The 27,075-nt window shown below is 40.4% G+C and overlaps 1 protein-coding gene across 1 annotated transcript in view; it reads left to right on the forward strand.

Annotated features, from left to right (window-relative positions):
• The window catches only part of map4k5 (mitogen-activated protein kinase kinase kinase kinase 5), a 184,635-nt gene that overhangs the window by 31,028 nt on the left and 126,532 nt on the right, over positions 1-27,075 (forward strand). The window contains exon 2 of the mRNA XM_060829188.1: positions 1,208-1,265. Coding sequence (XP_060685171.1) covers positions 1,208-1,265 — 58 coding nt within the window. The remainder of the gene's footprint in view (positions 1-1,207; positions 1,266-27,075) is intronic.

The following is a 27,075-nucleotide window of genomic DNA, read 5'->3' on the forward strand; positions in this document are numbered from 1 at the left end:
AACTCCTGTACTCAATACTCTGACCAATAAAGGAAAGCATACAAATGTCGTCTTCACTCTCGTATCAACCTGCACTCCAAGGTCTCTTTGTTCAGCAACATTCCCTACGACCTTACCATTAAGTGTATAAGACCTGCTAAGATTTGCTTTCCCAAAATTAGATTACTTTGTGTGGAAACGGGCCCTTTGGCCCAACAAGTCCACACCGAGCCGCCGAAGCGCAACCCACCTATTCCCCTTTATACATATACCCCTTTACCTCACACTACGGGCAATTTAGCATGGCCGATTCACCTGACCTGCACATCTTTGGACTGTGGGAGGAAACCGGAGGAACCCAAGCAGACAAGGGGAGAACGTACAAACTCCACGCAGTCAGTCACCTGAGTCAGGAATTGAACCCGGGTCTGTGGCGCTGTGAGGCAGCAGTGCTAACCACTGTACCACCGTGCCACCCTTGCAGCACCTCACATTTATCTGAATTAAACTCCATCTGCCACTTCTCAGCCCATTGGCCCATCTGGTCAAGATCCCGTTGTAATCTGAGATAACCTCCTTCACTGTACACTACGCCTTCAATTTTGGTGTAATCTGCAAACTTACTAACTGTACCTCTTATGCTCACATCCAAATCATTTAAGTAAATAATGAAAAGTAGTGGACCCAGCACTAATCTTTCTTTGGTTGGAGCACAAATTGAAGATGCCTGAAGAAGTAGAAATGCATGTCTGTTTTATATTTACTTTCTGATTTCTACTTTCCAACCAATTAAAAGCTCATGTCACAAGGTCACTCCAATTCAATGCAATTTTGCTTTTTGAGGGCCTGTGCTAATTATAATGTTGAATGTCAAATGCTGATCTAACCAACCACACACCTTTTCCTTGCTGTCCTTCAAATATCAATATACAATCTTTTGCATCTGCTTGAGCAACCAGATGGCAATTGTTAATTTTTTTTTCTGTGTGGAATGTTGGCATCTCTCTCTGGAACCTTCGTTTAGTATTAATGCAGAGCCAAAAGGTTTCTGCGCATTATTGTAATTGTATGTCTATGCATTTAGCTTCTAGGTTGGCCATCTAAAAGTAAAACAGTTTGGAATGTAGAATGTTTTTAGCGCATTATACGGAATATTCTTTTCTTAAACTCATGAGTAATACTATTTGGCTCTGTTTTACTTGAAAGTATTCTCTTGTTTTCATTACAGGCAAGAAATCTACAGACTGGAGAATTGGCTGCAGTTAAAATTATCAAATTGGAACCAGGTAAGTTTTAAATTTAGCAAAGCATGACTTTAATCTGAAGCAGGTATCAAATAAAATGCTTTATCCTTTTATAGGCAAACTTCTACATTTACATAGGAACTATCCTTTCTCACCATTGTTTATCAAAGCTGCTTCAGAGATACTCACCTATCAAGTTTATTAACTTAAGGAGGATGTAGTTTTGTTTTGCTAAAGTTTGATATGCAGTTATCTCAAGTTAATGCTTAAAAGTTTTTAAAATAGTTTCATGGCAAGTTAGGACAGCTGATGAATGTCCCTATTCACCCTAAATGCTGAAGATTTTGTTCAATTTGTTTTTACGTCATTACTTCTGCCATGCTTTCTGCAGTTTGCTTTGTGAACAGTCTTGCTAACATTTGAGAGTTGGGATGCATTGACTTTTTTTTTCAGATTTTGGGTTGATTTATTTAAAGTTATTTTTAATGGTTCTTGAGTGTTGCGAATCCTGTCTGCTGCTTGACAGGATAGATAGAGGTTGTTTTCCTCTGAGTTTTTTTTAATACAATAAAGAAGTTGAGGGTTATGGGGGAAAAGGCAGGAAAGTGGAGTTGAGGATAGTCCAATCAACCATTGTGTAATATCTGGTGTAATTGAGTCTCTGCTGGAAGTACCAATTATACATCTCCATTCTGCACCCATTACACTTGATTACCAGACCTATGCAACTAAGTGAGAAGTTTACAACTTCTTTTGATAATATAATCAATTGAGAACTACTATCATCAACTAAAGATTTTACTCATAACCATTGTAATTTGTGTTTATAGAGGTTTTATTGGTAAAACGTTCTTAGCTTGGTTGAGTCCGGAGAGGTTGTAGGTTGCTTGTCAGGGATCTGGCTCTTTTTTTTTGTTTATCTGCTATTGCAAACTTGATTTTATTTTTGGTTTTCAGAAAAAATGTAGTTTTTGGCGAGTAGCAATGATACCAAACTGTAGTCCCTATTAATCCTAATTCATTTGTGGCATTAAACATCCATTCTTGTGCAAATTTCTCAATCACAGATGCTTAGCCCAAACATTTTTTTTTGCAGATCTGCTAGACACCATAGTGGTTTGATTGAGTGGCTAAAAGTAAAGGTGAAATTATTGATGCACCAAACATTATTAGTTAATTGGACAAAAAAACCCCCTCTGACCTTAAAATTACTTTGTGGAAATTGGGTCATAGAGTCATAGAGATTTACAGCACAGTCCAACTCATCCATGCTGACTAGATTAGTCCCATTTGCCAGCACTTGGCTCTTATCCCTCCAAACCTTTCCTATTCATATACCTATACAGTAGCTCCTCGATATACGAGCAACCCCGTTCACATACAAATCGGTTTACGAACAGGATTGTACGTAAAATTTTGCTTCAACGTAAGTATGAAATTCAAGGTACAAACACAAAAAGCCCGTGTGCGACCATGTGGTTTCATTGTTCTGCTTTGCTACGCGCTTGTTGAACGCAAAAGCTCTCTGGCCTTGTGTGATCTTCATTCAGTTCGTCTTTGGCACATGCTCTGTGAACAGCCTCCAAGCATTCTTATGCTATCCAAACAATGGGAAAAATTGATTCAGTTCGCGAACTTTTCGTTTCGTGAACCGGGTCCCGGAACGGATTAAGTCCGTAAGTCGAGGCGCTACTGTACTTCCCATCCAGATGCCTTTTAAATTCTGTAATTATACCAGTGTCCACCACTTCCTCTGGCAGCTCATTCCATACACACACCACCGTCTCCATGAAAAATTTGCCCTAGGTCCCTTTTAAAATTTTTCCCCTTCACCCTAAACCCAGAGGAGTGTAGCTTTGAAGTACTAATTTATCTACTATTGAGTTACTTTATCATTAACCATGTGAGAAAGGTCTGGGCTTGACCATTCAAGAATTTATAAAAGGATAATGGATAGGTCTCTTAATACCAGCTAACCCCTAATTGCACTGAAAAGCTGTCTTGAAAAATTATAAATTTTTTAACCATTTAATTTGAAGATTTATTGAAAATGAGTGCTTTTTTTGTCTTTGTGACTGAGGGGTAGTGCGTTTTTTCCTTTACTCATAGGTCTCAGAAACTTTCCAGAAGGTGTTGTGCTATTTCATGTTTCTAAGTGCCAAAAGTTGCAGTGCAAATTTCTTCATCATTTAATCAGGCTTCATTTTACCATTGACCATTTATAACCTTCTTGCATTATATTCACTTGAAAGCATAATAAAATTTCAAGCTAGAAAAATATTTGCTGTCATTGGGAAGTTGGTTCATCTGCTACTGACTTGGGATTCACCACTTGTGATTTGTATTCTATCCTTCATTGTAGACCTGTAATATAATGAATGATATACTGAACTGTGATTAATCAGTACAGGTCAAAAGGTTAAATAAAAGGAAAATACTGTGGATGCTGGAAATCTGAAATAAAGACAGTGCTGGAGAAATTTGTCAACATCTGAGGAAATAGAAGTGGAGTTAATGTTTTAAGTCCAGTATGACGACTCATAACTGAAGGGAGTTGTAAAATTGATTTTTATGATAGTGACAGAGGGAGGAGGAGCGAGTGATGAACTTTCACAGAGTAAAAGACAAAAGCAGTAATAATGGTAGTGATGGAGTAATAGACACGTGAAATGGATGAATTAGCTACAAAAGTGATCAGTTCTGCTGAAAGTGAAGCCAACATGGCACAAACCAGACACTGGAGGGGGACTGCGAGGGGAGCACAGCAGATATGAGTAATGAAGTATCGATGTCGTATCCTGAGGTTGTGGAGCTCAATATTGAGTCTTAGTGGCTATAAAGTGTCTAAGCAGAAAATGGTATGCTGTTCCTCTTTTGTGTTAAGCTTTGTTGGAATGCTGCAGGAGACCTTGAAGAAAGTGATTGCATGAAAGTAAGGTGGTTAATTGATAAGGCAAGCATTTGGAAGGTGGGGTCATTCCTACAGATAGATTGGTGGTATTTTGCAAAATAGTCACCCAAAACTGTTAACTAAGGGGAATCAATTTCAATGGGGCAAGGGCAGAGCTAGATCAGGTAGATTGAAATCACTGGTTGGCAAGAGATTTTGCAGTTGAACAATGGGCTACCTGCAAAGAAAAAATGGTTTGGGCATTGTCAAGTTATATTTCCTCTCTGGGGAAAGATAGAGCAAACAAATTCAGAACTCCCTAGATGAGCAGGAAGGTGGAAATTAAAATAAAATAAAAACCATGCACTTATGATGTGTTAGGTAGAAAATACAATTGAGAACCACACTGGGTGGGGTGGGAGTGGACTGGGCTGGGCCAGGTTTGGGAGGGGATGGGTTGGGAGCGGATGGGGTTGGGGGTGGGCAGGGATGCAGGGCTCGCACGCGGTGTGCTTCTACCTAGTCTCCTGAACGGGGCACAGACTTCACAGAAAACTCCGAGCCCCAGAAGAAATCAGTTAACCAAATAATCAATTTTCCAAATGAATTAGTGCTCGCCCATCTCGTTCAGATCATCAAGGTTCCTTAGTACTTTGCTTCCATGGTGAAGATGAATACAGATGTTACCCAGGCCACAGTGACAGAAGGAAGGCTTTAAAATTAACAAGGTATTGTATATATTGCTGAGATTTGAAGTTGACAAGGCACCAGAACCAAATGAGTTGCATCCAAGATACTGAAGGAAGTGAAAGTGAAAATTGAAAAAACATTGGTCATAATTTGAGAGATGATGCCATAGACCTTGATAAGGGAGAATGTCAATGGCTTCAAAAAAAACTTGTAAAGATAAGCTGAGCAGTTACAGATCAATCACTTTAAACTTACTAGTGAAAAAATATCCAGTAGGAAAAATTCAGGATAAAATTAATAGCAATGAGACAAATTAAGGTCAATTAAGGTGAGGAATCATAGATTTCTGAAGGGATAGTCATGTTTAACAAGCTGAACATTTTTGAAGAGGTAATAGCAAGTGTAGATGTGGTGTACACGACTTCCAAAAGATGTCTGCAATGTTAGACAATAGACTCATGAGGAGAAATAGGTCTCGTGAATTTCAAAGGTCAGTAGCAATGTGGGTATAAAGGTATCCTGAGTTATAAGAAACAAAGTAATTGTTTATGGATATTTCTTGGGCTTTTATGGTGCAATCGTAGTGTCCCTACTTCTGAGCGAGAAACGCCTGGGTTAAAGTTCCACCTGCTCCAGAGGTGTCACAATATCTCTGAATAGAAATTTGTATCTATTTCTTGGGCTGGGAGAAGGTTCTGTGATAGATTTCCCAAAGGTCAGTACTGAACCTTACTTTTCCTAATTAGGAAATAAAGATCTTGGAGCAGAGGGGGCAGTTTCATTCTGTAGGCATTGCAAAGCTTGAAAAGATTGTATAATGCAATGAATTTCAAATTGACATTGATAAGTTTGTGAAGTGGCAGATGAAGCTCAATGCAGAGGATTGAGGTTAAACATATTTGGTACAAAGAACAGAGCGACAATAGAAAATAAAGGGTATGACTCTAATTGGTTTGTTGAATCGGAGAGACCTGGGTGTATATCTGTATGAGGGGGCAAAAGATGAAATATGAGGGTAAGGTAGCTCATGATATGAAAGACGATTGGTAGAATTTTTAAAAGGTGCATGGAAGAGAGACCTTCAGACCAATGGAAAATGAGGCTGGAGGATTAGTAATGAGGAACAAAGAAATGGCAGAAGAATTGAATTTTGCATCAATTTTCATAGTGGAAGGCACCAGAAGTACACAAGAACTTCAAGAGAGTAAGTGTAGTGACCATCAGTAAGGAGAAGGTACTGAGAAAACTGAAAGGTCTGAAGGTGGATAGATCACCAGACCAGATGCACTACAACCTATAGTTCTAAAGGATATAGCTGAAGAGATTGTAGAAATATTGATGATTTTTCTGGAATCACTAGAATTAGGGAGAGTCACAGCCAAATGAAAAATCGCAAATGTAACAACCCTGATAAAGAAGGCAGGAGACAAAAGACCGGAAACTACAGGTCGGTTAGCCTGAGTCCATCCTTAAGGATGAGATTGCGGAATATTTGAAAGTGCATTGTGCAATAGGGTTGATTCGACACCATATCGTCAAGGGAGATCATGCTTATTACATATGTTAAAAGTCTTTGAGGAGGTAATGAGCAATTTAGACAAAGGAGAGCCAATGGATGTGATCTATTTGGATTTGAAGAAGAACTTTGACCAGGTGCTACACAGAAGACTGCTAAACAAGATCAGAGATCATAGAGTTGGAAGGATAGTGGCATGATTAGAAAATTGGCTTATTGGCAGAAGGCAGAGAATAGGGACAGAGGAGTCTTTTTCAGGATGTCAGCTGTGACTAATGGAGTTTTGCAACAGTCAGTGTTGGGCTACAACAATTCACGTTATACCTCAACTATCTGAACGAAGGAACTGAAGGCACTGTTGCTAAGTTTGCAGATGACGCAAATAAGTGGGAAGATAGTTAATACTGAGAAAGAGGTTATAGAAGGACTTGGGAAAGTGGATATAGAAGCGACAGATGAAATACAATGTAGGAAATTGAAGTTATGAAATTTGGTTGGAAGAATAGTGGCACACGCTATTTTCCAAATGGGGAAAGGATTTGGAAATCTGAAGCACAAAGGAACTTGGGAGTCCCCGTTTAGCACTCTCTTCATGTTAACATGCAGATTCAGTTGGCGGTTCGGAAGGCAAATGCAATGCTAGCATTCGTTTTGAGAAAGAGAATACAGGAGCAGAAATGTACTACTGAGGATGGTCACGCTATATTTGGAATATCTTGAGCAGGTTTGCACCTAGTATTTAAGGAAAAATGTGCTGGTTGTGGAAGGGCTCCAGAGGAGGCTTACAAGAATGGTCCTGGGATTTTAGATCTTGTCATATGAGAAACGGTTGAGAATGCTGGGTCTGTATTTGACGGAGTTTAGAATGATGAGGTGGGAGGGGATCTGACTGAAACTTTGAAGACTATGGAGAGTGGACATGGAGAAGATGTTTCCAAGAGTAGGGGAGACTATGTCCTGAGGACACAGCCTCAGATTGAAGCGATGACTCTTTCAAACTGAGATGAAAAATTTCTTCAGAGAAATTTCAGTGGTGAAATGTAGAATGCATTGGGGCAGAAAGATGTGGAAGCAAGTCATTGAATCTATTCAGTAGACAGATTTTTGATTTGCAAAGGGTTCAAGGGTTATGAAGGTGGGAAAATGGGGTTGAGAAACATATCAGGAGAAAGTGAGGACTGCAGATGCTGGAGGTCAGAGTCAAAAAGTGTAGTGCTGGAAAAGCACAGCAGGTCAGGCAGCATCCGAGGAGCAGGAGAGTCAACATTTTTGGCATAAGCCCTTCAGGAATGTGCTAGGAGAAAGTGAGGACTGCATCGTTCCTGATGAAGGGCTTATGCCTGAAACATCAACTGTCTTGCAGCCCCAGTTGCTGCCTGACCTGCTGTGCTTTTCTAACACCACACGTTTTTTTGACTTGAGAAACATATCAGCCATGATCAAAAGTTGGAGCAGACTAGATGGATCAAATGACCTAATTATGCTCCTATATCTTACGGTCTGTAAGTCATTAAAGATAGCAGGCCATGTAGACAGCAGTTTATAAAGCCTAGGATGCTGTATGCTATATTTGTTGTGCAAAATATTAACTTGTGCTGAACTTGATTAGGACATTAAATAGACCTAAACTGGAGTATTCCGTGCAGATATGGGCACCTCTTCATCAGGAAAAAAATACATTGAACAGTACAGCACGGGAACAGGCCCTTTGGCCCACTGTGCCTGTGTTGATCATGCCATTATAAACTCTTTCCATAGAAAAATGTGAATGAATTGGAGAGAGTGCGGAAGAAATATACAAGAATTGTTCCAGGGATGAGAAACTGAACATAGATTGGAGAATTTGAGAGTATTGTCCTTGGAAAAGAGAAAGCTAAGAGGAAAGTTTTATTATTTGCTCATGGGATGTGGGGTGTTGCTGGCTAGGCTGGCATTATTGTCCAACACTAAATACTCAGGACTGGAGTCCTATATAGGCCAGACTAGGTGAGGATGACCGATTTCCTGTTCTACAACAATCAAGTGGTTGTAATTAGGCTCGGGTTCTCTTCCAGACTTAGCTGATTTCAGTTTTCACCATCTGCCAAAGTACTTCACTATATTGCCTGGGTTTTTGATTACTAGCCCAGTGACATTACCAGTATGCCACCACCTCCCCTATGAAAATTTGATAGATGGTTTCAAAATCCTAATGGGTCTGGACAGAATGAATAGGCAAAACTCTCCCCAGTCATAAATGGATTGTAAACAAGAGTACACAGAAATGTGCCAAAGAAGCAATGTGAGACAAAAACAGGCTCTTTTCACACAGTAGTTTGGGATTGGAATGCAATGCTTAGATGTGTAATGGAGTGGGGTTCAATTGAGGCATTGAAGAGATCATTTGATTGTTTTTATTCAAATAATGTACATGGTAATATAAAAAAAGGCACTATGGCACGAAGTCTTCATCAGAACTGTTCTGACCAAGAGTCATTGGACTCAGTGTTAACTGTTTCTTCCCACAAATGCCTCCAGACTTGCTGAATTTCTCTAGCGATTTCCATTTTTGTTTCAGATCTCCAGCATCCACAGTTCTTTGTTTCAGTATATTGCAGTGCAAGTAGGTTATGTTTTGTACATTCTTTGCCCTTTTTGTAAAAGGGAAAGAATGCAGAAATCATCCCTTTTTTTTATTTGTCCATTTTATAGGTTCTAATACAATTATCATGAAAAGATTTTTTGGCAGGGTGCAGCATTTCTGCTGGGAGGAAATGCTGCTCAGGTCTGAATTCTTCAGTAAGGAAATATAAACCTCTGAAGAATGTTGCTAAGAGACCAGACATGACCACATCTGTATGGTTTCTTGATTTCTGTAATATGATCTTTTTTCAGGCAATCTAGAATTGGCAGAGTAACTTTACACTTGTGTTACTTTGTCTACTTCACTATTGTTGTTTCCTTAATTTTCTAAAATGTGGATTTTGTGCTGTAGCTACTTCTCTTTTGTAAAAGCTTTCAATGTCTGTAATAGTGTTGGATTTCAATTGCATGATATCTAAAATTAACATTAATTAAAGTTTTAGTTGAACTGGTCAGTTTGGCATGTTTTGACATTTAAATATTCAAGGTCATTTACAGCTGTAGTTTTCTCACAGGATGGTAAGAGCAATTTTGTAAATTGTATTGAATAAAGCTATGTATCACTCATTCTTAATAACATTTGCAGCATAATTCAAGCGTTTACAGTTGGTTGGAGCAATAACTGGGTTGTAACTAGTAATATTGAACTCATGATTGAATTGTACTCTGAAATTGTCTCATGAGAATCATGAAGGACACACAGGAAACATTAGCAGGTCATTCTCAATGATCAGGATGTTTTGTTTTCTAGCAGAAGACAGTGGTAAGAACTTTATAGCAAACCTTTACTGTTGTTTAGTTAAGTTTGTTCACATTCTGAAACAGGACTATAAGTGGTGTGTGAGACCAACACAAATTAAACGGTAACAGCTATTCACCTTCGCCCTAAAGAAAGTTTAGGTCATGTAAAGAAAACCGTGTCTGATGGTTTAAATTGTTGACTGAATTTTAACTGTTCACTACTTTTAATTTCTGTCAGTCTGCAATGTCTGAATTTTGTTTCGTTCTTTGAACTTTTCTGCTAGCCTGAGTATTACGGAAATGTTTGTCAATTCCATCTGGTAGCTCAATGTGGTGTTGAATTGCACCCTTATCTTCTGCTATGTCTGTTAAGCAATCATTTTTTTCCAGTGTGAAGGCATCTACATGTTATTACTTTAGCCTTAAAGAAAAATCATATACAAACATTGCAATTCATTTAAAAGGAATTGTAGGGGAAACTGCTTTTAGGTTTCTATCTTTTTTTCTACAGTGATTATACTAATTTGAATTTAAATATTAAAGTTTTGCCTTTGTAGCCGATTTGAAGCTTTCTTGCTTGAGAAAAGATGCAGCAAGTAGCTGCTCTTTCTCTTGTGGTCAAGGAGATGTGGTGGATTGATTGCTTTGCCTTTCCGCAAAAGGATGCAATGTGGTTTACTTTGCTCTCTGTAGCTGTCTTCTAACCCTAGAATGTTGATACTTCCTTGATCTTTTTTCTTTTTAAAGTTTGGAAGTAGTTAACTTTCATTGATAATATTTAAATTTCAACTTTGCTTTTAATATGCAAAATGTGTAATTTGAAAAAAAGGTCAAATCAGTGTTATGATCTCCTTTAAAAACTAATTATTATTTTAGAGAAATTTAAACTCCCAGTTAATAACCAAGATGATGATAGGTCAAAACTTAACATTTTCAATTTCCCAAACTATCTCAAAAGCCTAAAGCAATGTTGCTGATGACTTTTTTTTATTGTAGGTAACTTTTACTTTAAATCAAAATAGAACATTCCACTTTTTTGGTACAACTGAAAACACAATTCAGATATTCTTATGCAACCTTTAAGAAGGCATTCAATTCTCCTGGAATTAATCCAAAATGATTCTTATCAGATATGAATGCTCAGATGTTCTTTTCCTATTCCAAGCTGGTACCTTTAACTACAGAACTGTTTTTCACAATGAGTTTTAATGATGTTTTCTCCTTTTGGCTAAAACTAGCCAAATTTTCCAGTGTCATTTTAACTCCTTACAAATTAGGTCTTTCTGTTCTGAGCCTAGGCTTCTACACACACATTCCTGCGTCATGGACCACAAACTCGCTTGCCTCTTGCTGTTCTTTCTCTTCTAGACCTTAGCAAACTAATTTTGTCTCCGAGTTTCAGGCTTGTCTTAGGCTTTCGAGCCCTGTGGTAACAAATTGGTACAGGCTTTGTATGCAATCGGAAATACTGATGAGCTATTCTTGGAAATGGACATTTAAGCACCTGTTTACAATTCAACATTCTCAACACCTTTTTAGAAACTTGGAGACTTTTAGCTTACTGACTAATGCCACAATCTACTTTTGTAGTGTCCATGCGTAACTTCTCAGTAAAATAAATTAGGCCCCCTTGAATATCCTAACAGGTTTGATGACAAGCAGATTTCATAGGTTGCATAGTCTCTTTCATTTAACTTGGAGGTTAAGTTTTGGAACTATTTTAAGTCTCCATTGTAACATTATTTTTGTCTTTTTCGATAAGGTTTCTATACTGAAACCCCTTTGCAAGCAGCTATGGACGTATGAAAAGAAAGAGTAGTTGAAGTGTCAGCCCCATGGAGCATATAGCTGAGGAATTGATGACAGATGGTTTAAACCAATATTTCCTAAGTGTTCCAAAGAGCAAGGTGCTAATGGGAGGAAAGATCTTGTAACAGGTTCTATCATGAGGGACAAAATAATTGGCAAACTGAGATTCAACGTAGATAAATTGGGATGCAGGCCATCAGGCCTTCACAAAGTTTTCAGAGATACTGTAGAACTAGTGGAGGCATTAGTTGAAATATTCCAAACTTGCTGGATTCTGAGGGGTTTAGAAAACTGCAAATGTGATTTCCCCATTCAAGAAAGGAGGGAGGAACAAAGCAGGAAACTTTAAGCAAGTTAGCCTTCCATCTGCTGGGAAAATGCTTGAGTCCAGTATTAAAGAAGAAACGGGACATTTAGAAAAGCTTAAAGCGGACAAATAGAGTCAATATGATTTTGTGAAAGGGAAGTAATGTTTGACAAATTTGCTGGATTTCTTTGAGTAAGTAGAGTTGATAATGGGGAACCAGTAGATGTCATTTATTTGGATTTTCAGAAGGCATTTTTATAAGGTGCTAAGAAAAGTTATGCATAAGGTAGGAGCTCGCTGTTTTGGGGGTAGCATTAGCCTGTATTGCAAATATTTTTAGACAAAGTAGAGAGTCAGGATTAATGGTTCTTTCTCATCTTGGAAAGATGTCGCTAGTCGAGTGCTGGAAGCGCTTCAATTATTTACTATGTGTTGATTACTCAATTGGCAGAGTGTAATGTGTCCAAATTTGCTAGTGATAGAAAAATAGGTGGGCGGAGCATGCTGTGATGAGGACATAAGGAATCTTCAAGGGGAAAATATAGGTTCAGCAAGTGGGCAAAGGCTTGGTAGATGGAGTTTAATATAGGAATGTTGAGAGGTCTTGCAATTTGGTAGGAAGAATCAAAAGGCAGACTATTACTTAAATAGAGAACAAGTCTGATAATGTGCTGCATAAAGGGATCTAGGTATTCTTGTGAATGAAACACAAAAAAGTAGCATGCAAGTGCAGTACAAACTTAAGGCAAATGGAATTCCGATCTTTCTCGCTTTGGGAGTTCGTGCTTAAAAACAAGGAAATTTTGTTACAACTGTACAGGGTGTTGATGAGACTAGACCTTCAGTACAATTTTGGTCCCCTTATATAAAAAGGATATACTAGCGTTGAAGTTATTTAAAGGAGATTTATAAGGCTGATTCCTGAGTGATTGGCTTGTCAAGTATGGCTAAACAGATTAAAAGAGTGAAGGGTGACCTTAATGAAATGTACAAGGGGAAATGGAAACCAAAGAACTACAGATGCTAGAAGTCTGAAACAAAAACAAATATCTGGATAAACTCAACAGGTCTGGCAGCATCTGTGAAGAGGAAGTGGAGTCACTGTTTCAATTTCAGTGATCGTTCCTCAGAAATGTGAAATTCTGAAGGAGCTTGACTGAATAAATTTTGAAAAAATATTTCCACTTTTGGGCACTCTTGAAATAGAGAACACAATTCTGAAATAAGGGGACACTTATTTAAAACAGATGAGGAATTTCTTCTCCGAGTGATAGTCACACAGCACAGAAACAGAACCTTCGATTCACGTCATCTGCACTGACCAGACATCCCAATTTGACCTGAAAACAACAAATGCTGAAGATCACAATAGGTCAGGTAGCATCTGTGGAGAGAGAACAAGCTAACATTTCCGCTCTCAAGTGTCATCTAGATTTGAAGTGAAATGTGGAGGGAATAGCATTCATACTATAGTTGGATGTGGAGAGGTGGAGTCTAGAGTGTTGTGGGGGACAAAGTGATTGGAATGTGAGAATGGCAGAACTATGGTGTGTCTAATTTCCAGACTTGAAAGAACGAGCAGTCTGTTTGGGGTGGAAAGAGAGAGAGGATGTGGTGACAGAGAGTGTAACAAATAAAGCTAAAAGAAAGGGAAGGAATGGCAGTTGGTTCCCAATTTGAAGGTTTTAAATTCAATATTAAGTCAAGAAGGCTGTAAAGTGCCTAGTCTGAAGATGAGATTATGTTCCCTGAGTTTGCACCGTGATTCACTGGAGCACAGTAGTATCTAGATGACAGACAAGTGGACACATGAACAGGACACTATGTTAAAATGACTTGTTATGGGAAGGTCAGGGTTGTACTTGTGCACAGACTGGAAGTATTCCGCAAAGTGGTCAACCTGTCTGCATTTGATTTCTCCAATGTAGAGTAGGCCATGTTGAGTGCAGCGAATACAATACACAAGATTGGAGAAGATACGGATGAAATGCTGCTTCATTTTGAACGGTGAGCAGGGAGGAAGTGAAGGGGCAGGTGTTGCACCTTCTGTGTTACATGGGAAGGTGCTGTTGGAAGGGGGGGTGGTGTTAGTGGTCAGTGAATGGACTGTGGTGTCTCGGAAGGGACGATCCCTGTGAAATGCAGACGGGGAGTGAGGGGAAGATGTACTTGTGTTTTTTTTTTGGTGGCATTCTGTTGGAGTTGTCTGAAATGGCGAAGAATGATCTGTTGAATGTGGAGTCTGCGATGAAACGTGAGGACAAGGGGTCCCGATCATGCTAGAGTGACGGGAATGGGCAAGGGCAGAAACAAGGGTAGTAACTCTGATGCAGTTGAGTGCCCAGGAAGCCACAATTATGGAATAAACAAGCAGTGTCAGAAGTGCTGTTTTGGAAAGTGCATCTGTTCGGATGATGCCAATGTTGGCAAAGGGAGAATGGAATGGAATCCTTGTGGAACATTGGGTGAAGAGCTGTGTGATGCTAGCAATGGGAGTCAGTGGCTTTGTAGTGAATAGTAGTGGACAGTTTATTCCCCAAAATGGAGATAGGCCAAGGAAAGGAAGGGAAGTGTTGGAAATGGATGATGTGAAAGTAATAGAGGGACGGAAATTGGAGGCAAAATGAACAAATATTTCAAGGTCCTCAAAGTTTGTGCGAAGATTTGTAGCTCGGGTGCTTGTTGTAGTGGTTCTGTTCGCCGAGCTGGAAGTTTTTGTTGCAAACGTTTCGTCCCCTGGCTAGGAGACATCATCAGTGCTCTGGAGCCTCCTGCGAAGCGCTTCTTTGATGTTTCTTCCGGCATTTATAGTGGTCTGTCCTTGCCGCTTCCGGGTGTCAGTTTCAGCTGTCCACTGTAGTGATTGGTATATTGGGTCCAGGTCGATGTGTCTGTTGATCAACAGACTACAGTGGACAGCTGAAACTGACACCCGGAAGCGGCAAGGACAGACCACTATAAATGCCGGAAGAAACATCAAAGAAGCGCTTCGCAGGAGGCTCCAGAGCACTGATGATGTCTCCTAGCCAGGGGACGAAACGTTTGCAACAAAAACTTCCAGCTCGGCGAACAGAACCACTACATTTCAAGGTCCTGTTGGGATCATAAAGTGGTACCGAAGCAGTGGTTGACGTACTGAGAAAAGAATTGTGGGAGGTGGCAAGTGTAGGACTGAAACAAAGATTGTTCCACGTACTCCATGAAGAGGCAGGCATAACTGGGACCCATGCGGGTGCCCATAGCCACTTCCTAAACATGTCAGGAATGAGATGAATTAAAGGAGAAATTATTCAGTAAGAGAGAGTTCAGCTAGGTCAAGTAGTGTGGTGGTGGATGGGGAGTGTTCAGGCCACTCCGCGAGCTCTCAGACTATCTTGATGGGAAATGGAGGTATAGAGGGATTAGGCATCCATGGTGAGCAGGGGGCAGTTGGGTCAGGGAACTGGAAATTGTCAATATGGTGGAGGGCATCAGAGGAATTGCAAATGTAGTTCGGCAGACTCTGGACAAGTGGAGAGAGGAAAGAGTCAAAATAGAAGGAAATTAGCTCAGTAGGACAGGAACAGCCTGACATGGTGCAATTTGGTTAATGGATTTTTGGAATGAGATAGAAGCAGGCTGTCTGGGGTTGTTTGGGCCCTTTTCCCTGGCCTCTTACGTACCCTCAATCTCTTCATTGCAAACTACTGATGTGACACCTGGCTGTCTCAATTTCTCTGCTTCTGTCACCCACTCTAACTTGTCCCCTTGTGAAATTGCCATACTTTGCTCTCTGAAGTCCAACTCTAACTTTCTTACCAAACCCGCCAACAAAGGTGCCATCGTTGGAGGCAGTGGGGGGTACAATCTCCGGAGCTAATGAGATCGGTAACAGTCCAGGCAACAGCATCTTGATGTTTGGGTGTGGGGTCATGGTTCTGGGGAGGGGGTAAGAATTAGTGTCCAAGAGTTGGCATTGAGCCTCCGCAAGATAAAAATCCATGCACCAGATTATGGAGGGTGAATACTGGAGGCAGGTGAAGGGATCAGTGGAATGGGTGTGGGAGGATTCCTCCCTGAAGTAGTGAGTGTGAAGAATGTGGTGGCAAAAAAACAGTTCAATGGCCCAAAATTCATTAAGGTGGGAGCGTATGGATATGAACCTGAGTCCTTGAGGCAGTACATTCAGCCTCTGAGAGTGAAAGGTGAAGAGGTAAGATGAAAACACAGCAAGGTCTGGGGTTGGGGACAGTGACATCAGGGGGACAGAAAGTGATGACATCTGAGGGCTGGAAACAGGTGGGTGCAAAGGCACAATAAGGGGTTAGCTCTGAGTGACGGGATGGGATTAGGTTTGAAAGCTAAAAGAGAAGGGCGGTGCAGGATGCATGTTGGGAGTTCATAAATTGCTGGAACTTGCGCGCCTTGATGTCCAAAAGAAACAAGCTAAATCTTTTGTTGAAGTGATGGATGAGACAAAGGTTGAAGTGAAACTGGGGAGCGGCACAGTTTTGAGAAAGTGGGAGTTGATGTTGCTGCAGAGTGGAATGGAGTGTGTGCATGGTGTTGATCATTGCAGGATGTGGTGGGAGAAGCAGTCTGAAGAATGTTGTATGTGTTGGAGACTCTTGTAATCTTGGGTGAATTCAAAACATGAAGGATGAAACATGGTGAGTTGAAATTCATGTCAGGTAAGTCTGAGTCGTCAGCAGTCACTGAGAAAGAAAACATGGCTGTGAAACTGAGTTTTGGCAAACTCCTTGTTTGTTCAGCCAGTAGTGAAATGGAAAGCAACAAAAATGTACATGGTGAAAGAAACAATGGGAATTCCTGTCATTTGGTCCCTCTAAATCCTTCCTACTCCTATCCCCATCCAGATCCCTTTAAATGTTGTGGTTGTACTTGCCTCCACCACTTCCTCTGGCAGCTTGTTCGAAATGTGCACCAACCACTTCATTAAAAAAAATTACCCCCAGGACCTTTTTTTTTATTTTAAACCTTTCTCCCCTCAGCTTAAACTTATACCGTCTTGTTTTGGACTCTCCGACTTTAGGGAAAAGGCCAAACTTTATAATTCTCTATAAGGTCATGCCTCAGCCTGTTATGTTCCAAGGGTAAAAAAGCGCCTAATCAATCTCTTCTGAAAACTCATGTACCCCAATCCCAACAATGTCCTTGTAAATCTTTATGCAACTTCTCGAGTTTGACAACATCCTTCCTGTAGGTGAAAGTGAGGACTGCAGATGCTGGAGATGAAGGATGTTTGCCTGAAACATTGACTCTCCTGCTACTCGGATGCTGCCTGACCTGTTGTGCTTTTTCAGCACCACACTTTCAACATCCTTCCTATAGAAGAGCCAACAGAATTTATGGAGTACTCTAATGGAATCACCAATAACTTGTACAGCTGTAATTTGACATCCCAACTCCTATACTCAGTGGACTAACTGATGAAGACAAGCATTCTAAATGCCTTCTTCACCTAAGACTGTACTTTCAAGGAAAGATGAACCTGCACTTCAAGGTCTCCCTAGGACCTTACCATTAAGTGTGTAAGTCCTGCCCTGATTTGCCTTTCCAAAATGTAACCCCCACGTTTGTCTAAATTGAAACTCCATCTGCCACTCCTTGGCCCATTGGCCCATCTGATCAAGATCCTATTGTATTCTGAGGTAACCTTCTTTGCTGTCCATGATATCACCAATTTTGGTCTCCTCTTCAAACTTACTGAATATATATCTCAGATTCGCATCCAAATCATTTATATAAAAGACAATGTAATGGACCCAGCCCCAATCCTTGCAGCACATCTCTGGTCACAGGCTCTGGTCTAAAAAGCTACCCTCTATCACCACCTTCTCTCTCCTACCTTCAAGTCAATTTTGTATCTCTTTGTTGGTAGCAAATATCTGCAATTCTCTAGCCCAGAGGAAGCCGGATCACTGGGAAATATTTAAAGCTGGAACAAAAGAGTTGAAGCCTGGGCACAAGATTTGAATGGCAGGGTAAGCTTGACAGGCCCAATGGCCCACTCTGACCGAATCTTATGGTTTTCATTTTCTTTAAAGAAATTTCAGGCAAATTTATTATGCTATTCTATGTTAAATAGGAACGGGCACATTTTGAACAATATCAATTCTCTTTTTTAAAAAAAATTCTTCCTGCCCTCATCTGGAATAAACTTCGCTTGCATATCAGGATGTTTGTGACCTCATTGTTTTGCTTTGAGTCAATTGCATTTTCTCTGACGCACTCTGTATCAGACCTCTTTTTGATTTGCAGTTAGTTTCAAAAATGACAGTAAACAAAATAAGACCATAAACAAGCAGAAGTAAGCCTTTCAGCCTAATGAGCCAGCTCCTGCCATTCACTGGGATCATAGCTGATCTGATAACCCTCAGCTATACTTCCCCGCCTTTTTCCTCATAATCCTTGATTCCCTTACTGATTTGAAAATCTGTCTCTCAGCCATCCGTATACTCAATACCTAGCCTTGACAACCCTCTGCAGTAAAGAATTTCGCAGATTCATTATCTTAGCTGTTTCCTGCTCCACTCTGGCATGAAAGATCTGTTTTTATTTCCTAGCAAGCTGATAGTACTCAAGCTTCACCAACTTGAACAGTGTCTTTCATTGATTTGAACACCGCTTCAGTGTTTTATATTTTTGAGTCCAAATGTGCTTTTTGTATTTGACCTCACTGCTCTTTTTTCATATATTGAAGAATCTGGTTTCACTGCATTTTTTTTAAATCTGTAATGATTTCTGTAGAGACTTTGTTTTTTTTGTTAAATTCTCACTGATCAATTTAAGGGAATGGCAGAAGAAGATTTCATGGCTTAAAACCTTTACAGTAACGAGACAAAAGCATCATCGCCTTAACATGAGAATCATAAAATCCCTGCAGTGCAGAAAGAGGTCCTTCAGCCCCTTGAGTCTGTATTGATTCTCTGACGAGCATCCCAGACCCGCGACCCTCCACCCTATCCCTGTAATCTTGCGTTTACCATGGCCAATCATCCTAATCTACACATGTTTGGACTGTGGAAGGAAATTGGAATACTAGGAGGAAACACAAACATACACGGGAGAACATGCAAATTCCATATAGACATTCACCCGAGGCTAGAATCAGGTGGGTAATTGGTGCTGAGAAGCAGCAGTGCTAACTGCATTATAGGTGACCCACAAACTCAACTACAGAGATGATAAACCTTGTTAATGCCTTACTGGGCCAATAATCCCATGACCAGTACTCTCTCTGTCCACGGAAATATATCCTTTGTCGAAAATAATCCATAATTACACTCAACTTCCAACTTCTTTCCATTTTGCTGAGTCATTATATTCCATGATTGTCAAAGGTCCTTTTCTTTGGCCTCCTGCGAATCCCAGAACTGACACACCCATTGAATTCCTTCTGGTCTAGGCAAATAATATTTCTATGTCGTTGATTAGCGGTGGGTTCCTTCCCTATGATCATTACCCCAGCTTTCTCCAGCATTATGTCTGTCTGATAAGTGAACAGTTTAAACAGTTTCCCTTTGAACAGCTACTGTTTTTTCTTTTATTGCTCTCTTTTTATTTTCTCTTGAATCTTGCTTTCTCCCTTTTACTGGCCTTGTCTCCCTGTGTTGGTTCACCTTTGTTTTCAGATGTTTATCCTTGCACACACGGGACCAAACCATGCAAGCTTGTTGTTGGGTAGAATTCATAGCAGATCCTATTTTACTTTGAATTAAAAAGGCAACTGCAACATGATCATTTTATTAAACTTTGCATTTGTAGCAACTCTAAGGCATTTTATTTTCTGCATTTGTCCATTCTGGATCATTTAAAAGTGAGCAACTAATAACCCATCACTTTAAGATTTAGTCCTTTTATTCTATTTTCAGGGAGAGGTCTTTCATCCCTCATTTAATGCTTTATCGTCTGTAGCTGCTTTATTTCTGCACTTTGTGTAGTTTATTGATTGCCATTGGTGTTACTCATAGTGAGACTTTTCTTGTAATGATTGTGCTTTTGTTCTGCAGTTCTCTCTGGCACTAATCTGGCTAACCAAATATTGGTTTTCACCTTTTTCCTGTCCATCGCTTCCATCTTCCTGCAATTTCTTTTTTGCTTTGAAATATGTACACATAGGCTTTTCTGGCTTAATCTGTTTCTAATCTATCTTGCAGACTTGATATTCTACTGATTGTGATGCCTTCTATCTATCACCCTTTTAGTGATTTGTGTGGCCTCCTTATGTAGCATTTACAATTTCTCCTGTCTCTATCTATTTGGAAAGGCTCCTTTTCTCCTAATGTTTATTTATTCCTCTCCATTCCTGCAACGCTTCCAAAAGATCAACTACATGGATGTTTATAGTACATGATAATTGCCTTGGTGTTTGACAAAAGTCTGGAACCAAATTGATGGTTGGTGGCTAGCTTGAATAAAGAGATGTTTGTCTAAATCACCTAATCACTGATCTGTCATTGTTTGATCTTTTTCTCCACTAAATTTTGCATTTTGTCTTTGAGCTGCATTCTTTGTTTTGACTTTGGCCTAAAATAGTGTTAAGTAATTGTGACCATAACAAGTAGATGAAAAGTAGGACTGAAGACAAAGGCCCTCTGATTTTGAGGTGGGAAGGTAGAAAAGGGGTTAAAATAAACTAACAAAATGCACAATGTTAACTTGGCATGAGCATTACATTTTTAAATTAATCTTGCAGTGAAGATGGAAGCAAAATGGCAAACTGATGCTTATTACACTGCCACCAGTAGTGGCAGAATTGAATGACCATTCTATTGTTAATTGTTCAGTCGAAACAAGCATTACTGTTGTATATTAAATGTGCCTCTAAGAATTCGAAAAGCATTCTCAAAGTTCTAAATGGATCATATAATAAACAGAAATAGACCATTCTGTCCATTGTGATGGCTCTGAGAGAATGAGCTAATTTAGCCTCACCTCTCAGCTATTCTCCTCTGACCTATCAGGTTTTTTCCTCTTTTAATGTACTTAACAATTCCCTTTTGAAAATGACTATTGAATCTGTTTTCACCACTCTTTCAGGAAATGACTTCCAGATTATTATAACTTCATCTATTGTGTTTTTTTCCCCCCCTTGTGTCTTCTCTTGTGTCATCTTTACTAATTGCTTTAATCTGGGTTTTTTTTTGGTTACTTGCCTATCTACCATTAGAAACTATTTCTCCTTAGTTTCTCTATCAAAATGCCTCCAGTTTTCAAATGTCTCTAGCTAATGTCCCCTTTATAAAGTGCTCTGCATAAAGGGAACTTTTTTTGAGGCTTCTCTTTTTTTTCTCTCCACTTAACTGAAGATATCATTCTGCGCCATCTCTAAAGTTTTGTGTCCAGAATTGGCCTCAGTTCTCCAGTTGGGGCCTAAAGGATGTTTTATAAACGTGCAGTGTAACTTCAATGTTTTATTCTATGTCACAGGGGAGATGTTCAAATGTCTGCTTTATTCAGAACCCTGTTTTGAATTTTTTTTGTGTATTCTGTTAAAGTAAAAGGGTTTTGAGGGATACAGGCCAAGTACTGGCAATTGGGACTAGATTAGGTTAGGATATCTGGTTGGCTTGGATGAGTTGATTTGAAGGGTCTGATTCTGTGCTGTACATCTCTGGGTGGCATGGTGGCACAGTGGTTAGCACTGCTGCCTCACAGCACCAGAGACCAGGGTTCAGTTACCGCCTCAGGGAGCTGTCTGTGTGGAGTTTGCACGTTCTGCCCGTGTCTGCATGGGTTTCCTCCGGGGGATCCGGTTTCTTCCCACAGTCCAAAAATGTGCAGTTAGGTGAATTGGCCATGCTAAATTGCCCGTAATGTTTAGGTGAAAGGGTAAATGTAAGGGAATGGGTGTTGGTGGGTTGCTCTTTGGAGGGTTGGTGTGGACTGGTTGGGCCGAAAGACTTGTTTCCACACTGTAAGTAATCTAGTCTATGACTGATTAAACCCCACAGTGCAGATGGAGGCTGTTTGGCCCAATGAGCTCACTCCAACCCTCTGAAGAGCATCCAACCCAGACCCACCCTATTTCCATAATCCCACTTTTGTCATGGCTAATCCACCTAGACTATGCATCCCTGTACACTACAGGGCAATTTCTAGCATGGAGAAAGTGAGGTCTGCAGATGCTGGAGATCTGAGCTGAAAATGTGTTGCTGGAAAAGCGCAGCAGGTCAGGCAGCATCCAAGGAACAAGAGATTTGATGTTTCGGGCATAAGCCCTCCTTCAGGATTCCTGAAGAAGGGCTTATGCCCGAAACGTCGAATCTCCTGTTCCTTGGATGCTGCCTGACCTGCTGCGCTTTTCCAGCAACACATTTTCAACTTCTAGCATGACCACTCGACCTAACCTCTGTATCTTTAGACTTTGAGGAAGGAGGCAGAATGCTCAAACTCTATACAGGTAGTCACCCAAGGCTGGAATTGAACCCGTGAATGCTAATCACTGTGCTATCTTGTCGCCTGTAAGGATTCTTTATTTATGCACTCAACTCCACAAGATTTAAATGCTGTGTCAGTCTCATGCCTCATATGGAATTGTGGCAGGCAGTGCACATCTACATGTATTAAGCCAAAAGAATGTTAACAATTCATGTCTTTGAGAATCTAGTGAGGAGGCAATACAACCCACACTTGTATTTTGGGTAAATTCTGATAGCCGGGTTGATTTGAAGTAAAAACTAGTCAGCAGGTTGTCTAGACAAGTGCATGCATTGCTGTTGTAGTACAGGTCCAATTTATTGATAGGTGAAACTGCAGCTTTGGAATTGGGCTAAGAGATATTTTAAAAGATTTCGGTCTCTCTGTCCTTTCTCTGCAGCTAGGTGTCTTGTCAGTGTGATCTGTAGAATGTTGTAGGTGTGTTTTGAGTATTGGAATACAAACATTTCCATGTCAGAACAAATTTCAGTCACATGATTAACAGCCATTAATCATAATAGAAAGCAGGTGAAAGTGAGAAGTGCAGATACTGGAGATCAGAGTAAAGATTAGAGTGGTGCTGGAAGAGCCCAACAGGTCACGCACCATCCGAGGAGCAGGAAAATCGATATTTCGGGCAAAAGCCCTTAATCAGGAATGTGGTAGGGAGTCTCTGGAATGGAGAGATGAATTGGGGCTGGGGAGGAGGTACCTAAAGAGTACAATAGATGGATGGAGGTGGGGATGAAGGTGGTAGGTCAGAGAGGAGGGTGGAGTGGATAGGTGGGAAGGAAGATTGGTAGGTGGGGCAGGTCATTGAGGATGATGCTGAGCTGGCAGGTTAGAACTGGGGTAAGGTGGGGTAGGGAGAGGAGGAGAAATGAGGGAACTGGTCAAGTCGACATGGCCCTTGGGTTGAAGTATTCCGAGGAGGAAGAATAGGCGTTCTTCCTCTAGGTGTCGGATGGTGAGGGAGCGGCAGTGGAGGAGGCCCAAGACTTGCACACCCTCGGCAGAGTGGGAGGGGGAAGTTGAAAAGTTAGGCAACAGGGCAGTGGGGTTGATTGTTGTGGGTGTCTCAGAGACATTCCCTAAAGCGCTGTGCGAGAATGTGTCCAGTATCCCCAGTGTAGAGGAGACCGCATCGGGAGCAACAGATACAATAAATGACATTGGTGGATATGCAGGTGAAACTTTGATGAATGTGGATGGCTCCTTTGGGGCATTGGATGGAGGTGAGGGGGGAGGTGTGGGCACAGGTTTTGCAATTCCTGCAGTGGCAGGGGAAGATGCTAGGAGAGGATGGTGGGTGTGGGGGGTGGGGGTCGAGTGGGGGAGGGGGAAGAGTGTGGACTTGACCACATAGTCACAGAAGGAATGGTTTTTGCAGAAAGCGGATAGGAGTGGGGAAGGAAACATTCCAGGTGGTGGAAATGTTGGCGGATGATGCGGTTTATGCAGAGGTTGGTGACGCTGCCTGACCTGCTGTGCTCTTGACTCTGATCTCCAAAATAGAAAGCAGACAGTGGCCTTTCACACTTAGCTTGTGGGTTACTAGTCTTGCCATTCATTTGTTATGTTGCAAAGCTGGGAACATAGTCTTGGAGCTAGTTGATTTGTGGAATGTTTTGGAGTGCTGTTGAGGTATGTTCTTGAACAGGAAGATTCCCACCCATTATTCAGTTTTGGACCCTTCCAGAAACTTGGTAGTTTGTGTTAGAGTTGCAAAGGACATCTGACTAGTTTCATCAGAGTTCATTTTAGAAGATGCTAACCTAAAATTAGTAATATCATCATGCCTATACTGACATTACAAGTCTGTCGAGCATGTTACCCTTGTCTCAATTACGCATGTGCACATACGGTTTTCCAAAATAAATGTTCCTAATTTGAAGTTATCAGGGTTACTTACTTCCACTTACTACTACATTTCCCAAGAGATCCTGTACCATAAATTAACCTTTTGCCTACTGAAACTGTTTTTCTATAAATTTTTAGTTTTGAATTGTCCTCCCTACAGCCATAGTCTGTACTTCTGGTCTGCAAACTTTGGGTTTGTTGCAGCGCTTATTGCTATGCAAATTGTGAGGGCCAAAGTGACAAAGATGTAACGAGCTTTTTGTTTGGTTTGTGATTAACGAGCAGCTTGTTTTGTAATATTGTCATCCTTGTTTTCAAATTCCTGTGTGATCCTGTTTCTCTTTTCTGTTTTCTCTTCCAATCCAATGACCCTCCAATTTATCTGCTTCTCTCTAATTCTGGACCATAGAAAATTTCAATTCATCAGTGTCCTACCATTAATGGCTATGCCTTTAGTTGCTTAAGCCTCAAACTCTGGAATTCTCTTCCTCTGCCACTCTGTCTCTTTGTCTTGGTCTTTCTTTTATGGCACTTCAGAAAACTTACCTCTTTGACCAATTCTTTGGTCACCTAACCTCATCTCAGTGGCATGCCTTATGAAGCTCCGTTTTACTGCCTTGGGATGGTTTAATTTTTAAAGATACTGCAAAATAAATGTTGTTGAAATCTTTTATGATGCTTAGAGGAGTTGATAGGTAAATGGGGAGATTATTTGCTTTTCTGATGGGGTCCAGAGCAGGCAGCACCATCTCAAAAGCCTTAGTCATGATGTCAAAAAGCATTATTTTTCACCTAAAGGGTAGTGGAACTCCAGAAATTCTGTGCGCCTTAGTCAGTTAAAAGTTTCAAAGATGAAATTGACAGTTTTTTTTAAAATCAAGTACTCAGTGATGTTAAGCTGAAATGTGTGGATGCACCTGGGGCACAGCAGTCACTATTTCATTGGATGGTGGGATGGGTTTGAAGAGTTTGAATGGCTTACTCCTGTTCCTGTGTCTCTACATGATGTAGTTGTTTCAGAATCCTAACAAATCCTAACTAACCACTCGAGCTCTCTCTTCCAGTGAAGGTATGTCCAGTTTATGTAGTTGCTCCTCTTATAGTCACTTCATTCCCTTCATTCTCTTGATTTTTAAGCACGATTCCTGGTCTTTCTCATTTAAGTAGTCTCTTCCTGATTTTTATGGCTCATTATATGCCTTTTATTTCTGTATATTGGGCAGATATTTGCTAGACAAAAGCTACTACCAAATATGTTCAAATGCTCATGAGCTTTATCTCAGGTAGCTTTGAACTCTTCTATTTGGTAGCTATAGTTATTGCATTTTACATAAAAGTAATAATATGTATGATTTCTGCTTTAAGACTGAAGAACAGTAACTATATTTGGCTCCCTTTTGGAGTTTAGCCGTCATCCTAAATATGTAGTGTCATTTAGCTTGATAATGTTTTCTTTAGTGTACCTGGTGTAGATTTTATGATGGCCTTTTACACTTTTTTTAATTGAGCCATAGTTAATATCATAGTTAATTGACGGTGGTAGAGAAGGGTTATACTGGATCATGAACAATGATGTGCAGTCCTATTCCCATGATTTGGAGATTTGGACTGGGGTACAAAGTTAAAAATTGCACAGCACCAGATTATAGTCCAACAGATTTAATTGGAAGCACACGAGCTTTCGGAGCGCTGCTCCTCCAAAAGTTAATGTACTTCCTATTCCCAAGTGTTCTTATGGTGGAGTGGGTAACATCCCTCCCTATCTTTGAGCCAGGAAGCCCAAATTGAAGTGCTACCTGCACGAGTGCATATAATGGGGCATCTCTGAGCAGGTTAATTAGAAAATATCTATAACCCTGCCCCTACCTGCACAAGTCCTACCTGCTCCAGAAGTGTGTAATAACATGTTTCAACATGTTATCTTCGGGCCATCATTTGTGAGATATTTTCTTATGTTGCAATGATGCCAAGTTTTAGGTTGCTAGCTGAGTTCTTTGTGTGTCCCACTATGAATGAAAGTCTGAAGCTAAATTATGAAATTGCCTCTTTTTGAATATTGTATCACTTGGCTGCATCAGAATGCAATTGAATTTCAGCCACACACAATCGAGCTCCATAAATCAATGCTATCACAGTCGACATTTAAAAAGCCAGCAATTAATATCTGCTCAAGTAACTTATTGAAAGTTTTCAGCCAGCATGGGAGCAGCAAATCATCCTGCAAGAATACAAAGATGCTTCAGTTGTCCACTTGTTTAAGCTGAAAACACACTTTTTTCCTCTGCACCACTAACAAAAACTTACGGACTGCCAAGTGTAACGTCTTGACCAGGAATCTGCTGATAGTGAGCTAGTGCAGTTTCAGCAAAAGTCAAGGAACCACCTGATTTGATGTCTGCAGCTGGACATCTCCAGAAAAAATTTCAAGAAAAGGACATCAACCCTAACACTGTTGTTGATCTGAGTTGTGAGGGCCTGTGGAAGGTAATGGAAATTTTAGACTGCCTTACAGAAAGCACCCACTGTTGAACAGTTCCATTACAGCATGTTTATGCATGTTGTGGATGATGACTAGTCTTTGACCTATTCAGTCACTAATATAGTTATGCACGGCTATAAATGTTAGTGTCAACCCTCTTCATTATGTTTTACTCCATTGTGTTTTCTGATACATTACATGATGGTGATCGTTATATCAGAATCAGAAGATGGGAACCTGCTCATTCTGAAATGATTCTCTGTAAAGACTAAGCTGTCCTAGGGTATTATGATTTCCTATTAATGACTGATTACACTAGCTATCAGTTTAGAGATGGGCATGCAATGTAACATGAACTTGTTCTCTACTTCATGCAACAACTTTGTTGTTATGATCATTGACCAAAATGTGAACTGGATTAACCACATAAGTAAAGTGTCTACAAGAGCAGGTTAGAGGTTAGGAATCCTGCAGCGAGTAATGCTCAATCCCTGTCTCTCCAAAGCCTGTTCACCA

This window comes from Hemiscyllium ocellatum, chromosome 8 (assembly GCF_020745735.1).
Source record: "Hemiscyllium ocellatum isolate sHemOce1 chromosome 8, sHemOce1.pat.X.cur, whole genome shotgun sequence".
Lineage (NCBI taxonomy): Eukaryota > Metazoa > Chordata > Chondrichthyes > Orectolobiformes > Hemiscylliidae > Hemiscyllium > Hemiscyllium ocellatum.